The sequence below is a fragment of the Bombina bombina genome, chromosome 3, assembly GCF_027579735.1.
Source record: "Bombina bombina isolate aBomBom1 chromosome 3, aBomBom1.pri, whole genome shotgun sequence".
Lineage (NCBI taxonomy): Eukaryota > Metazoa > Chordata > Amphibia > Anura > Bombinatoridae > Bombina > Bombina bombina.
In genome coordinates this window covers 669,622,606-669,634,565 of record NC_069501.1, presented here as the reverse complement: position 1 = coordinate 669,634,565, position 11,960 = coordinate 669,622,606, and the positions used below count along the sequence as shown (strand labels likewise).

Below are 11,960 nucleotides of genomic sequence, written 5' to 3'. Positions count from 1 at the left end.
AATATTCCTCCTTAACGTCGGTCGAATGACTGGGGTAGGCGGAGCCTAGGAGGGATCATGTGACCAGCTTTGCTGGGCTCTTTGCCATTTCCTGTTGGGGAAGAGAATATCCCACAAGTAAGGATGACGCCGTGGACCGGACACACCTATGTTGGAGAAAGTAATTTATCAGGTAAACATAAATTCTGTTTTTTTTTTCAACAAAGGATACCAAGAGAACATGTCAATTTGAAAACAGAAGTGAATTTAAAAGTCTTAATATTATAACCTCTAGCTGAATTGTGAACATTTTATTTTCATATTTGTTTAGCTATAAAATCTAAAGATACACATGAGCTTGTTTTTCAGGTTAATCAAATTATGGTTGGAAGCTTTTGAACTTTGCACCAATTCCATAAGTCAGTTTTTCTTAGCTTGATAAAATATTTGGTCACATGTACTTTACTTTTTCTTTTCTTTCATAAGTTACTGCTTTGACTTTTTGATTCTTAACTGAGTGTTTTACATTTGCTTTCCGTTTTTAAATTGACGGCCAGAAAAAAAATACTACGCTTTTATTTTTTTGTTGTGATTTAGACAGAGCACACAAGCTTAACAAAATTCCAATTGACTTATTTTAGCAAATTTGCTTAGTTCCCATGATATTCTTTGTTGAAGAGATGCCTAGTTAGGCGTCTGGAGCACTACATGGCAGGAAACAGTGCTGCCACCTAGTGCTCTCGCAAATGGATAATATTCTTGCTAAGCTGCTGCTATATAGTGCTCCAGACACGTGCACACTCCTGAACTTAAGTCCCTGCTTTTTAACAAAAGATAGCAAAGAAAGAAGAACATTTTATTATGAAAGTAAATTAGCCAGTTGTTTTTGCATCCATTCTCTATCTGGATCACAGAAAGAAAATTGGGTTCCATAGCCCTTTAATAATACTGTCCTGAAACCTTTTTATGCCCCTCAAAGTTCCCTTCTTTGGGCAAATAGTTCTCAAATGCGTGTTTGGAAATGAGCCAGAATTCTCCTACAGCCCTACACCAATGCTTTTCTTTTATGCTAAACCAGTTTTATATTTACATGATCATGCTTGTGTGTGTGTGTGTGTATATATATATATATATATATATATATATATATATATATATATATACACATACATATGTGTATGTATGAATATGTGTGTGTGTATAATATATATATATATATATATATATATATATATATATATATATATACATACACAGGTATACCCCGCTCATAAAGGGGGTTAGGGACCGGAGCCCCGCTGTAAAGGGAATATCGCCTTAAAGTGAAACAAGGCGGTTTTAGCTTTCTTTTCACTTGTGTGTTTAAAAACATGTTTCAACTAACATATATATTAGGGGTGCAATCATGCTACGTTTAGTTTAACACAAGCACAGCATTAGTATTCAATAAATACTGTACCTGAAAAATAGTGACAATGACTGTAGTAAAATTTGACTATAATTTGACTGTAATGCTGTAAACAGAGTGAACTGCGCATAACAAAATGGTGCCAGTCACTTTTCTTGCAATCTCACCATGATTACAGCACTGTTTCAAAATCCTTGGAGGTTGAACTTCAGCTTCACAAAGCGCTGTATTAGCAAAGCGCTGTAAAGTGAGGTATACCTGTTTGTGTGTGTATGTATATATATGTATATATGTGTGTATATGTGTGTATATATATAGGCAAGTTGTATTTTTGAGGATTAATTTTATTATTGAACAACAACCATGTTCTCAATGAACCCAAAAAACTAATTAATATCAAAGCTGAATAGTTTTGGAAGTAGTTTTTAGTTATAGCTATTTTAGGGGGATATCTGTGTGTGCAGGTGACTATTACTGTGCATAATTATTAGGCAACTTAACAAAAAACAAATATATACCCATTTCAATTATTTATTTTTACCAGTGAAACCAATATAACATCTCAAAATTCACAAATATACATTTCTGACATTCAAAAACAAAACAAAAACAAATCAGTGACCAATATAGCCACCTTTCTTTGCAAGGACACTCAAAAGCCTGCCATCCATGGATTCTGTCAGTGTTTTGATCTGTTCACCATCAACATTGCGTGCAGCAGCAACCACAGCCTCCCAGACACTGTTCAGAGAGGTGTACTGTTTTCCCTCCTTGTAAATCTCACATTTGATGATGGACCACAGGTTCTCAATGGGGTTCAGATCAGGTGAACAAGGAGGCCATGTCATTAGATTTTCTTCTTTTATACCCTTTCTTGCCAGACACGCTGTGGAGTACTTGGACGCGTGTGATGGAGCATTGTCCTGCATAAAAATCATGTTTTTCTTGAAGGATGCAGACTTCTTCCTGTACCACTGCTTGAAGAAGGTGTCTTCCAGAAACTGGCAGTAGGACTGGGAGTTGAGCTTGACTCCATCTTCAACCCGAAAAGGCCCCACAAGCTCATCTTTGATGATACCAGCCCAAACCAGTACTCCACCTCCACCTTGCTGGCGTCTGAGTCGGACTGGAGCTCTCTGCCCTTTACCAATCCAGCCACGGGCCCATCCATCTGGCCCATCAAGACTCACTCTCATTTCATCAGTCCATAAAACCTTAGAAAAATCAGTCTTGAGATATTTCTTGTCCCAGTCTTGACGTTTCAGCTTGTGTGTCTTGTTCAGTGGTGGTCGTCTTTCAGCCTTTCTTACCTTGGCCATGTCTCTGAGTATTGCACACCTTGTGCTTTTGGGCACTCCAGTGATGTTGCCGCTCTGAAATATGGCCAAACTGGTGGCAAGTGGCATCTTGGCAGCTGCACGCTTGACTTTTCTCAGTTCATGGGCAGTTATTTTGCGCCTTGGTTTTTCCACACGCTTCTTGCGACCCTGTTGACTATTTTGAATGAAACGCTTGATTGTTCGATGATCACGCTTCAGAAGCTTTGCAATTTTAAGAGTGCTGCATCCCTCTGCAAGATATCTCACTATTTTTGACTTTTCTGAGCCTGTCAAGTCCTTCTTTTGACCCATTTTGCCAAAGGAAAGGAAGTTGCCTAATAATTATGCACACCTGATATAGGGTGTTGATGTCATTAGACCACACCCCTTCTCATTGCAGAGATGCACATCACCTAATATGCTTAATTGGTAGTAGGCTTTCGAGCCTATACAGCTTGGAGTAAGACAACATGCATAAAGAGGATGATGTGGTCAAAATACTCATTTGCCTAATAATTCTGCACTCTCTGTATATATGTGTATGTATGTGTATATATATATATATATATATATGTATATATATATGTGTGTAAACCCATGATACTAATGTAGTGACTGTGCCTGTCTGTGTACCCTGTTCTTGACTGACAGCATCCTGTCCCGTGTAGACTGTGCATAGAAGCAAATGGCTTGTTGAAACGCCTGAGCTCTGCTGCATCTTTAATCAATTATTGCATTCCTCAAGACAAATGCAAAGAGCTGGCCTGATTATAAGCACAGCACGCTTTGGTGTTCAGCTCTATTCTAAACCATGAGAGAGAACTAATTGGATGGTGAAATGCAGACTCATTGACTACGGACACATTCCTACTTCCCATTCATGGCAGTCTGTGAACCACTGCACGTAGGCCCAGAAGGGGGATTTTCATCACACTGCATTCAAGTGACATTAAGATTTTGAATAGAAGATAAACAATTTTGTGAGACACATACACTAGCAAAGCTGTTGCTAGTACAAGCTGTCACTGTTTCAGTGAGAACTTTTACTGTGCACAGGGAACATATGCACATATCCTCTACATGCCTGTGCACACTAGATGCTTACACTGAAACACATATAGCAAAACTGCTTCTAGTCAAAGCCAAGACCTGTGTATTGCAAAAAAAAAAAATGCTTTTCAATTTTTACCATATCCCTTTAGTGTCATAGCAGAAATCTCATGTTGATTTGCTTTTGCCAGTCGTTTATAAGCACTATTGGCAATATAGTCAGACTTGGAAAACCACATTAGCCTAGAGGAAAGGAGGAATTGCTTGAGAGGTAGATGATCGGATTGTATTAAAGCTCTTGTAGAGAGATTCTATTGTATTTGGAAACCATGAGTTGTCAGCCTTATTACTAATGTAAAGAGACAGACATGCATATGTGTTTGTGCTGTATCCTATAAATATCTAAGAGTCAGAAATAAGGAGCCACGCTCTAGACTACCCTTTGTCCTGTAACCTTCAATGTAGATGGAGCATGCATTAGACTCTAAATATGATTTTAATATTTGTGTATATATAATGTATTTGTAAAATGTAAGATCCTGCTGCACTAAATAAAAGGACTGCAAATTGCCTTCTGTACAACATTGTTCTGAGTAAGTTACTTTCATTGACAAACGCCAAATGTGTTTCCTCCCTCTTGCAGGGAGACCTCGGCCGTCTTAGTGAAATTGATAATTCCCTTGCTATATTTTGCATGGCAACCTATGGGGAAGGTGATCCCACAGACAATGCGCAGGATTTTTATGACTGGCTGCAAGAAGCAGATGCTGATTTCTCTGGCCTTAAGTTTGCAGTGAGTATACACTTATATATTCTTAGCTTCCCAATGTGAATGGACTGTAAAATACGAGAACGTTTGTAAATGGTCTCATTAGGATTATGGCAAATGTAGAATTTTTTGATAATTTTGCAAAATGAATAAAATAAAAGCCACAACCGTTCTTCATATTGTTACCATTACATTGTCTCCCTTTTGTTGCAAGTTTAATTTAAAATGATTTTGTTAATTGTGTTGTGAATCCAATTCTCTTAGGTTTTTGGCCTTGGAAACAAAACATATGAGCACTTTAATGCTATGGGGAAATACGTTGACAAAAGACTGGAGGAGTTGGGAGCTGAACGCATCTTTGAGCTGGGAATGGGAGATGATGATGGAAAGTGAGTTGGTAGAAGATTTCCTCTTTATAATGTATAATTTGTATCTAAATGTTGCGTCTTCATCTCCTGATTGCACGAATGTTAAACTCCATTTGCTATCATACATGTGACAGCAAAACAATGGACTTTGTTTGGATGATAAGACCAATCCCACTGTTTAATTGGTGGTCAGTAGCATGCCTCCAGCTGCATGAAAACATAGTTTGTTCTTCAGGTCAGGAAAAAAAAACTACTTAAACGAATGCGAATGTAATTTTAAAATCCCATATTTAACTTTCAACAAAGAAAACCTATCTGACTTTAAATTCCCTTTAAAACCGGAGAGCAGCAACTTCACTTATATTTGGAAGTTTTTTGTTTTACCTAATTTTTGTTTACAGAAGCGTAACACACAAAATGATTTTTTTTTTTTTTTTTTATAAGTGGTACAAAAAGCTTTTTCCCTTCCTAATGCTACTTTTACAGAAAAGGCTGTAAAACATGGATAAAGTTACTATTAAAAGTGGTGGGAGAATCCCATAATAATGGAAATAAATTATTTTACCTGCAGTACAAACAAAAATAACTTAGTGATAGGAAACTTTCCCCTTTGTCTAAACCGATCATGAATCAGTTGTAATAAAGATGCACTATAACTTACTTTTTTATATAGCCCTGAAATTCAAAATCAATATTTTTGTTGAGCTGTTATATTCTCCAATTTGTGCTCTAGCTACAAAAAAAGTGCCATGTGTCTAGAGCACTGATTGGAGAACAGTTAAAACCTTTAGCTCAATAAAAATATTACATTTAAAGTGGGCGACGAAGCACTGGGAATTTGAATTTCAGCAAAGTAAGTTATTGCGCATCTTCATTACAACTGATGAATTAACTCCATCTAAAATAACTAACATTCCAGAAAGTTTACTATCACTTTAAATGCAAAGACAAAAACATGTTAAGAGAATTTTATTTTTCTTCTTAGTCTAGAGGAAGATTTTATCACTTGGAGAGAGCAATTTTGGCCTGCAGTGTGTGAGCACTTTGGTGTAGAAGCAACAGGAGACGAATCAAGGTAGGTTGCTGGCCAGAAGTACACATCTCCTGCTTTGTCTTTCTTTTCTAGCATTTTGCTGTTCTTTTCTCTATTTTCTCTGTGTCTTTGAATTTCTTTAACTCCTTTATCTTAACATTTAAAACACAAAAACTTTGTGTGTTTTTTTTTTCTCCATCCTCATTGTATGTTTTCCACTGCCTGTTCACCCTGGCTACGAAGTTCATCTCTTTCCTTTCATTAACCTGTTTCATGCTGTGCCTATAAAGTATTCTAATTTTTATTGATTTGATGTAAATACTAGATCTCCTTTTATTAACACCTTCATGGCGAAATAAGTGTGTTCAAACTGTTATTAAAAATCAAATCATGCAATTGTCAAAGCGTTCCTGTGATTTCAAGGCCAGGGATCGGATCATGGGGGACTGCCTATGCTGCTAGGTACAGCCGCCAGGCCAATCCTTCGTTACCTCAAACGGGGAAGCTGTAGGACACAGGATGGTATGGAAAGTCCTACCATATACGAACAATGTTAAAACCCAGTGTTGTTTGGATGGCATGGAATGTCCTAACAGTGTAAAAGGGTTAAGCTGTGGATGCAGCTGTGGAGCCCTTGTGGTTAGTTAAAGCGACATTCTACTCCAAAAAATTTAATTTTTAAAAAGATAACTAACCCCTTTACTACCCATTCCCGAGCCTTACACAACCAACATTGTTATATTAATATACTTTATAACCTTTAACCCTCTAAATCTAAGCCACTACAGACTGCTTATCTCAGTGTATTTTTATAACTTTTCACAGCAAGACACTGCTAGTTTGTGTGCCATATAGATACCAGTATGCTCATTCCCGTGGAGTTATTCATGAGTCGGCACTGACTGGCTAAAATGCAAATCTGTAAAAAGCACTGAGATAAGGGGCAGTCTGCAGAAGCATAGATACAAGGTAATCACAGAGGTAAAAAGTGTATTAATATAACTGTGTTGGTTATGCAAAACTGGGGAATGGGTAATAAAAGGGATTATTTTTTTATTACACTTTATTTATGAAGCGCCAACATATTCCACAGTGCTGTCCATGTATACAATTCATTTAAATAAAACAATGATATAAAACTTGTAAGATATAAAACTTGTACAAACACATACAGGAGGAATTGAGGGCCCTATTTCTGTGGGAACTTACAATTTAGAAGGGTAGGAGGTTGAGAAACAGGAGGTGAGGACTGCAAGAGTGAGAAAGATGTTAATACAGAGTTAGATGAGGGAAATGTTAGGTAAGTGGAATTAATTTATTACTGAGTTGGGTGGTAGGCCTCTATGAACAGAAAAGTCTTCAGGGTGCATTTAAAAGAAGAAAGATTAGGACAAAGTCTGACATCACAAGGGAGAGTGTTCCAGAGGGTAGGTGCTGCACGACAGAAGTCCTGCAGTCTAGCATGAGAAGAGGTGATAGTCGCGGATGCAAGGAGCAGGTCGTTGTTGGATCTTATCTATCTTTTTAAACAATAACAATTTTGGAGTAGACTGTCCCTTTTAAGTGGTAGTCATTAAAGGTGACGGTTTTAAATCGCATCAAACTCATTTGTCTCGGGTAACTGACAGACCTTGGTCTCTCTCTTGATTGGTTCTGTTATAATTTGGATGAGCTGCACAAGCATTTGCTATTAGCAAACATGTCTATTTGCTTCTTATTAAAATAAATAAGCACACCGCACAAAACAATTCACTAACAGCACCTTTTTTCCTTTCTGTTGCTTGTTGCCAGTGGAACAGAGGAGACTACTTTCCTCTCCAATATCCAAAACTTGAAAGACTCCACAGCACCCTGTGGAGTCTTTCAAGTTTTGATTAAAATAAATAAGAATATGCTTTGTCAGTACTGTGCATATGATATAAAACACCCAGATATACTTCACAACTATGGATTTCTTTACCATTGGTGCTACCCCCACAATCTTTGAGTATCTAGCTAACAAGAGCAGGATCCAATTAAAGTATTTGTTTTCCTATGCTTGGACACTGCGCTATGAACTCAGTGGAGTGGTTGGTCGCATTTTATCTGTTTAACCTCTGCTCTGTAAAAGTGACGAATGGTATATTCTTTCTTATGGTTGCGATCATGTGCCAAACCAAGTATAAATCCACAGTGCACTTTTCTTTAGGATTGTAAACGTAATAATGCATTTTGTAACCAACTTCCTTACCACTTTCTGGATTTTGGGCAGTATGAAGAGTCTCTTCACGGAATTCAATGAAACTGAAAATTCTTAAATTAGTACTTGTGCGGTATTCATTGTGACTGCATGTGAAACAGGAATGAATTAGTAGTCTGGTTTTGTATTGTTGCTATTTTATTAGGATAGGATTTGTGCAAGATATGACTTAGTATAAATATGAAGGTGTCCTTATTAATTACAAAATATATATGTTCTACGGAGAACCTTTTGGCATTTGTCTTGTGACTTTTTAGTAACAAAGTTATGTATTTACAGCATTCGCCAGTATGAGCTTGTGGTGCACACAGATGAAAATATGAACAAAGTTTACACTGGAGAGATGGGGCGACTGAAGAGCTATGAAACTCAGAAACCGTAAGTAGTTGGCAATGATCTAACTAAAATTCATGAAGCAATGTTTGGGCAATTTAAATTTAATCCATGTTTTGAGATAGAACCAGTCTATGGAGCTTATTTGGGAGGGGGATTACTAACTGGTAAAGATGCACTAATTATAAAGCAAATCATTTTCTCTATGTTTACATCTACAGGCCTTTTGATGCTAAAAATCCTTTCCTGGCCAATGTAACTATTAACCGAAAATTAAATCAAGGTGGAGAACGGCATCTGATGCACTTGGAACTGGATATCAATAATTCAAAGATCAGGTAATTCAGAAAAAAATAAAAGCTGTAAATGCTGCTAAAAGAAGAAAAATGATTATGAAAGGCAAAATTCTATAACGTTGGTATTAATTATTTACCTCGCATGTGAGTGCAAGCTAACATTTTGCACAATTTATATTTTGTTGTGAAAAATCTATTTAAAAAGTTGATCTGCTCATTGCAGCTGCACTTGCACTTTTTTTTTTCTTCTTCTGTTGATTTAACCCCTTAAGGACTGGAAGTTTTAGAAAAAACCTGCCCAAAGTACCAGAGAATTTTTAGCATTTTTGCTATCACTCAATTTAAACAGAATTAGAGCCTTGTTGTTTTTTGTTTTTTTTGTTTGTTTTTTAACCTATCAAAATTGTATATATCCTTTCTTCTTTTTTTTCTGTTAAGTAGACAACCCAAGGAATTGATCTAGGCTCATTTTGGTATATTTCATGCCACCATTTCCCTGCCAAATGAGATCATATTAAACAAAAATGTTTATTTATCCAGTTTGCAGTTGTGGATAGCATTTTATTTTTCTTTTAGTTTCTGTAGTGTAAGCAGCCCTCCCCCTCTTACTAGGTGCTGCCATTTTAGGCATTGACAGCTGCCAGATTATTTGTGTTAAGTTTTTTTTTTTTCTGTAGTGTGTGTGTGTGTGTTCTTTGGGTTGCAGTTTACAGCTTAGGAAGCGTTTCCTTAGTACCTTTTATTAATACTTCTTTTCTCTGTGCCCTAGGTATGAATCGGGAGATCACGTGGCTGTATACCCGGCTAATGAGCAATCACTTGTCAGCAAACTGGGAGAGATCCTAGGAGCAGACCTTGACACGGTCATATCATTAAATAACCTGGATGGTGAGTTCTTCCAAATACTTGTGGTTTCCAAGTACACTCTGTCCCTGACCTCTTTCATTCAACTCTGCAATCTACAAAGAGCACTAGAGTTTAGACCAGATAATTGCACTTTGAACATTGCTCCCCTTGCTGTGATGGTGATAATCCAACCTTGCTTGCTGTTTGATTGCATTCCTGCTTAGTAGTACATAGTGCCCTACAGTTATAGGAACCTGGGTTGTTCAAGTTCACTCTCTGTGGTATTGAAATCTGTAGCTGCATCAGCAAGTCCTGAGCACTAGCTTTCTGGCAAATGTGTATTAATACATTGTGTGCTTGAACATAGGGCATTGGTCTCCTACAGAACTAGTTAACATTTCATATAGTGGAGCTATAACATATATTGATATTTATTTTTTAGTTCTAATTAGCAATCTAAGAAAAGTGCATCTCAGCCTCTCTCAAACAAATGTATTTTGTTGTGTACTGTTTGTTTGTTTGTTTTTGTGGGGGGGGGGCACTCACCTTCATTTCACTAATGTATCCACTTTTTATGCACCTCTTCTACCTTCCTTGCATTGATTTATACATTACACTTCATCACAAGAACAGTACATACATAGAAATTAAATTTAAGGTTTTGGGGAAATCATTGGATTAATGTATGGCAAATAATAAAGTGCCATCCTAAGGAGAATTGTATCTATTTATTTATTTTAAATGAGTTTTTTTGTAAAAATAAATTGCTCTCACCTTACTGCATTTTTACAGAGGAATCAAATAAGAAACATCCGTTCCCCTGTCCTACTACTTACCGCACAGCCTTAACCTACTACTTGGATATCACCAACCCTCCGAGAACCAATGTGCTTTATGAGTTGGCCCAGTATGCCACAGATCCAAAGGAGCAGGAGAATCTGCGCAAAATGGCATCCTCTGCACCCGAAGGAAAGGTGGGCCACTGAATAAAAAAAAACACTCTTATATTATTAAATATTACAAATGCCATTGTGTGATGTGTGTAACGGGGACTTAAACCCCCCTCCCCCCACATAGAAACAAAGTAACATAAGAAAATGAAGTTCCCTTGTTTGGCTGCTGTTGTGCTGCTTCCTGAGAAAAGTATACTCTGGTTAATTGAAGACTGAAATGAACTCCAACAGCTTTCATCACCATAAAATGCCAAGTGTATAGTTGTTACTGCATTCCTGTTAAGTTCCCCAACTTAATAGCATATACTTCAGTGCCCAATAAGATTATAACTGCTCACGGAAGGATATCATAAATGTTAAACAGGTGAATTAAAGGCTTTAATATCCCCTGTGCCGTTTATAAATATCATCAATTGAAAAACAACCTGGAAGCTGCATGAAACTGCAGCTTCGTATGTGAACTTAAAGGGACAGTATTTTTTTTTTTTGTTTTTTTGTTTGATAACACCTTTACTACCCATTTCCCAGCTTTGCACAACCAACATTGTTATATTAATACACTTTATAACCTTTAAAGGGACATAAAACAAGTTGGGATAGAGACAAAATATAATATGTACTTTAATTACTTTACCTGCACATTTATACTGCAGTGCCTCGCCATTAACATTTTCTTTTTAGTTTCTGAATTGTAAAGCTCTAAATCCCCCCCACACAATTCTTTTTGTGGCTGTATCTATAGCTATTGCTTTGGTAGAATATAAAAATGCATAGGGATTATCTGCTGGAGTCTAATTTGGAACCTGTTTCTCCAACATAGGTGTGTCCGGTCCACGGCGTCATCCTTACTTGTGGGATATTCTCCTCCCCAACAGGAAATGGCAAAGAGCCCAGCAAAGCTGGTCACATGATCCCTCCTAGGCTCCGCCTACCCCAGTCATTCTCTTTGCCGTTGTACAGGCAACATCTCCACGGAGATGGCTTAGAGTTTTTTAGTGTTTAACTGTAGTTTTTATTATTCAATCAAGAGTTTGTTATTTTAAAATAGTGCTGGTATGTACTATTTACTCAGAAACAGAAAAGAGATGAAGATTTCTGTTTGTATGAGGAAAATGATTTTAGCACCGTAACTAAAATCCATGGCTGTTCCACACAGGACTGTTGAGAGCAATTAACTTCAGTTGGGGGAACAGTGTGCAGTCTCTTACTGCTTGAGGTATGACACATTCTAACAAGACGATGTAATGCTGGAAGCTGTCATTTTCCCTATGGGATCCGGTAAGCCATGTTTATTAAGATAGTAAATAAGGGCTTCACAAGGGCTTATTAAGACTGTAGACTCTTTTTGGGCTAAATCGATTCATTAT

The 11,960-nt window shown here is 37.1% G+C and overlaps 1 protein-coding gene across 2 annotated transcripts in view; it reads left to right on the top strand.

Annotated features, from left to right (window-relative positions):
- LOC128653877 (NADPH--cytochrome P450 reductase) overlaps window positions 1–11,960 on the top strand; it is a 134,006-nt gene that overhangs the window by 78,443 nt on the left and 43,603 nt on the right. For both annotated transcript variants that reach the window (XM_053707420.1, XM_053707421.1), the window contains 7 exons: window positions 4,400–4,549; window positions 4,790–4,914; window positions 5,879–5,968; window positions 8,445–8,543; window positions 8,720–8,836; window positions 9,564–9,682; window positions 10,433–10,614. In XM_053707420.1, the coding sequence (XP_053563395.1) occupies window positions 4,400–4,549; window positions 4,790–4,914; window positions 5,879–5,968; window positions 8,445–8,543; window positions 8,720–8,836; window positions 9,564–9,682; window positions 10,433–10,614 (882 nt within the window). The remainder of the gene's footprint in view (window positions 1–4,399; window positions 4,550–4,789; window positions 4,915–5,878; window positions 5,969–8,444; window positions 8,544–8,719; window positions 8,837–9,563; window positions 9,683–10,432; window positions 10,615–11,960) is intronic.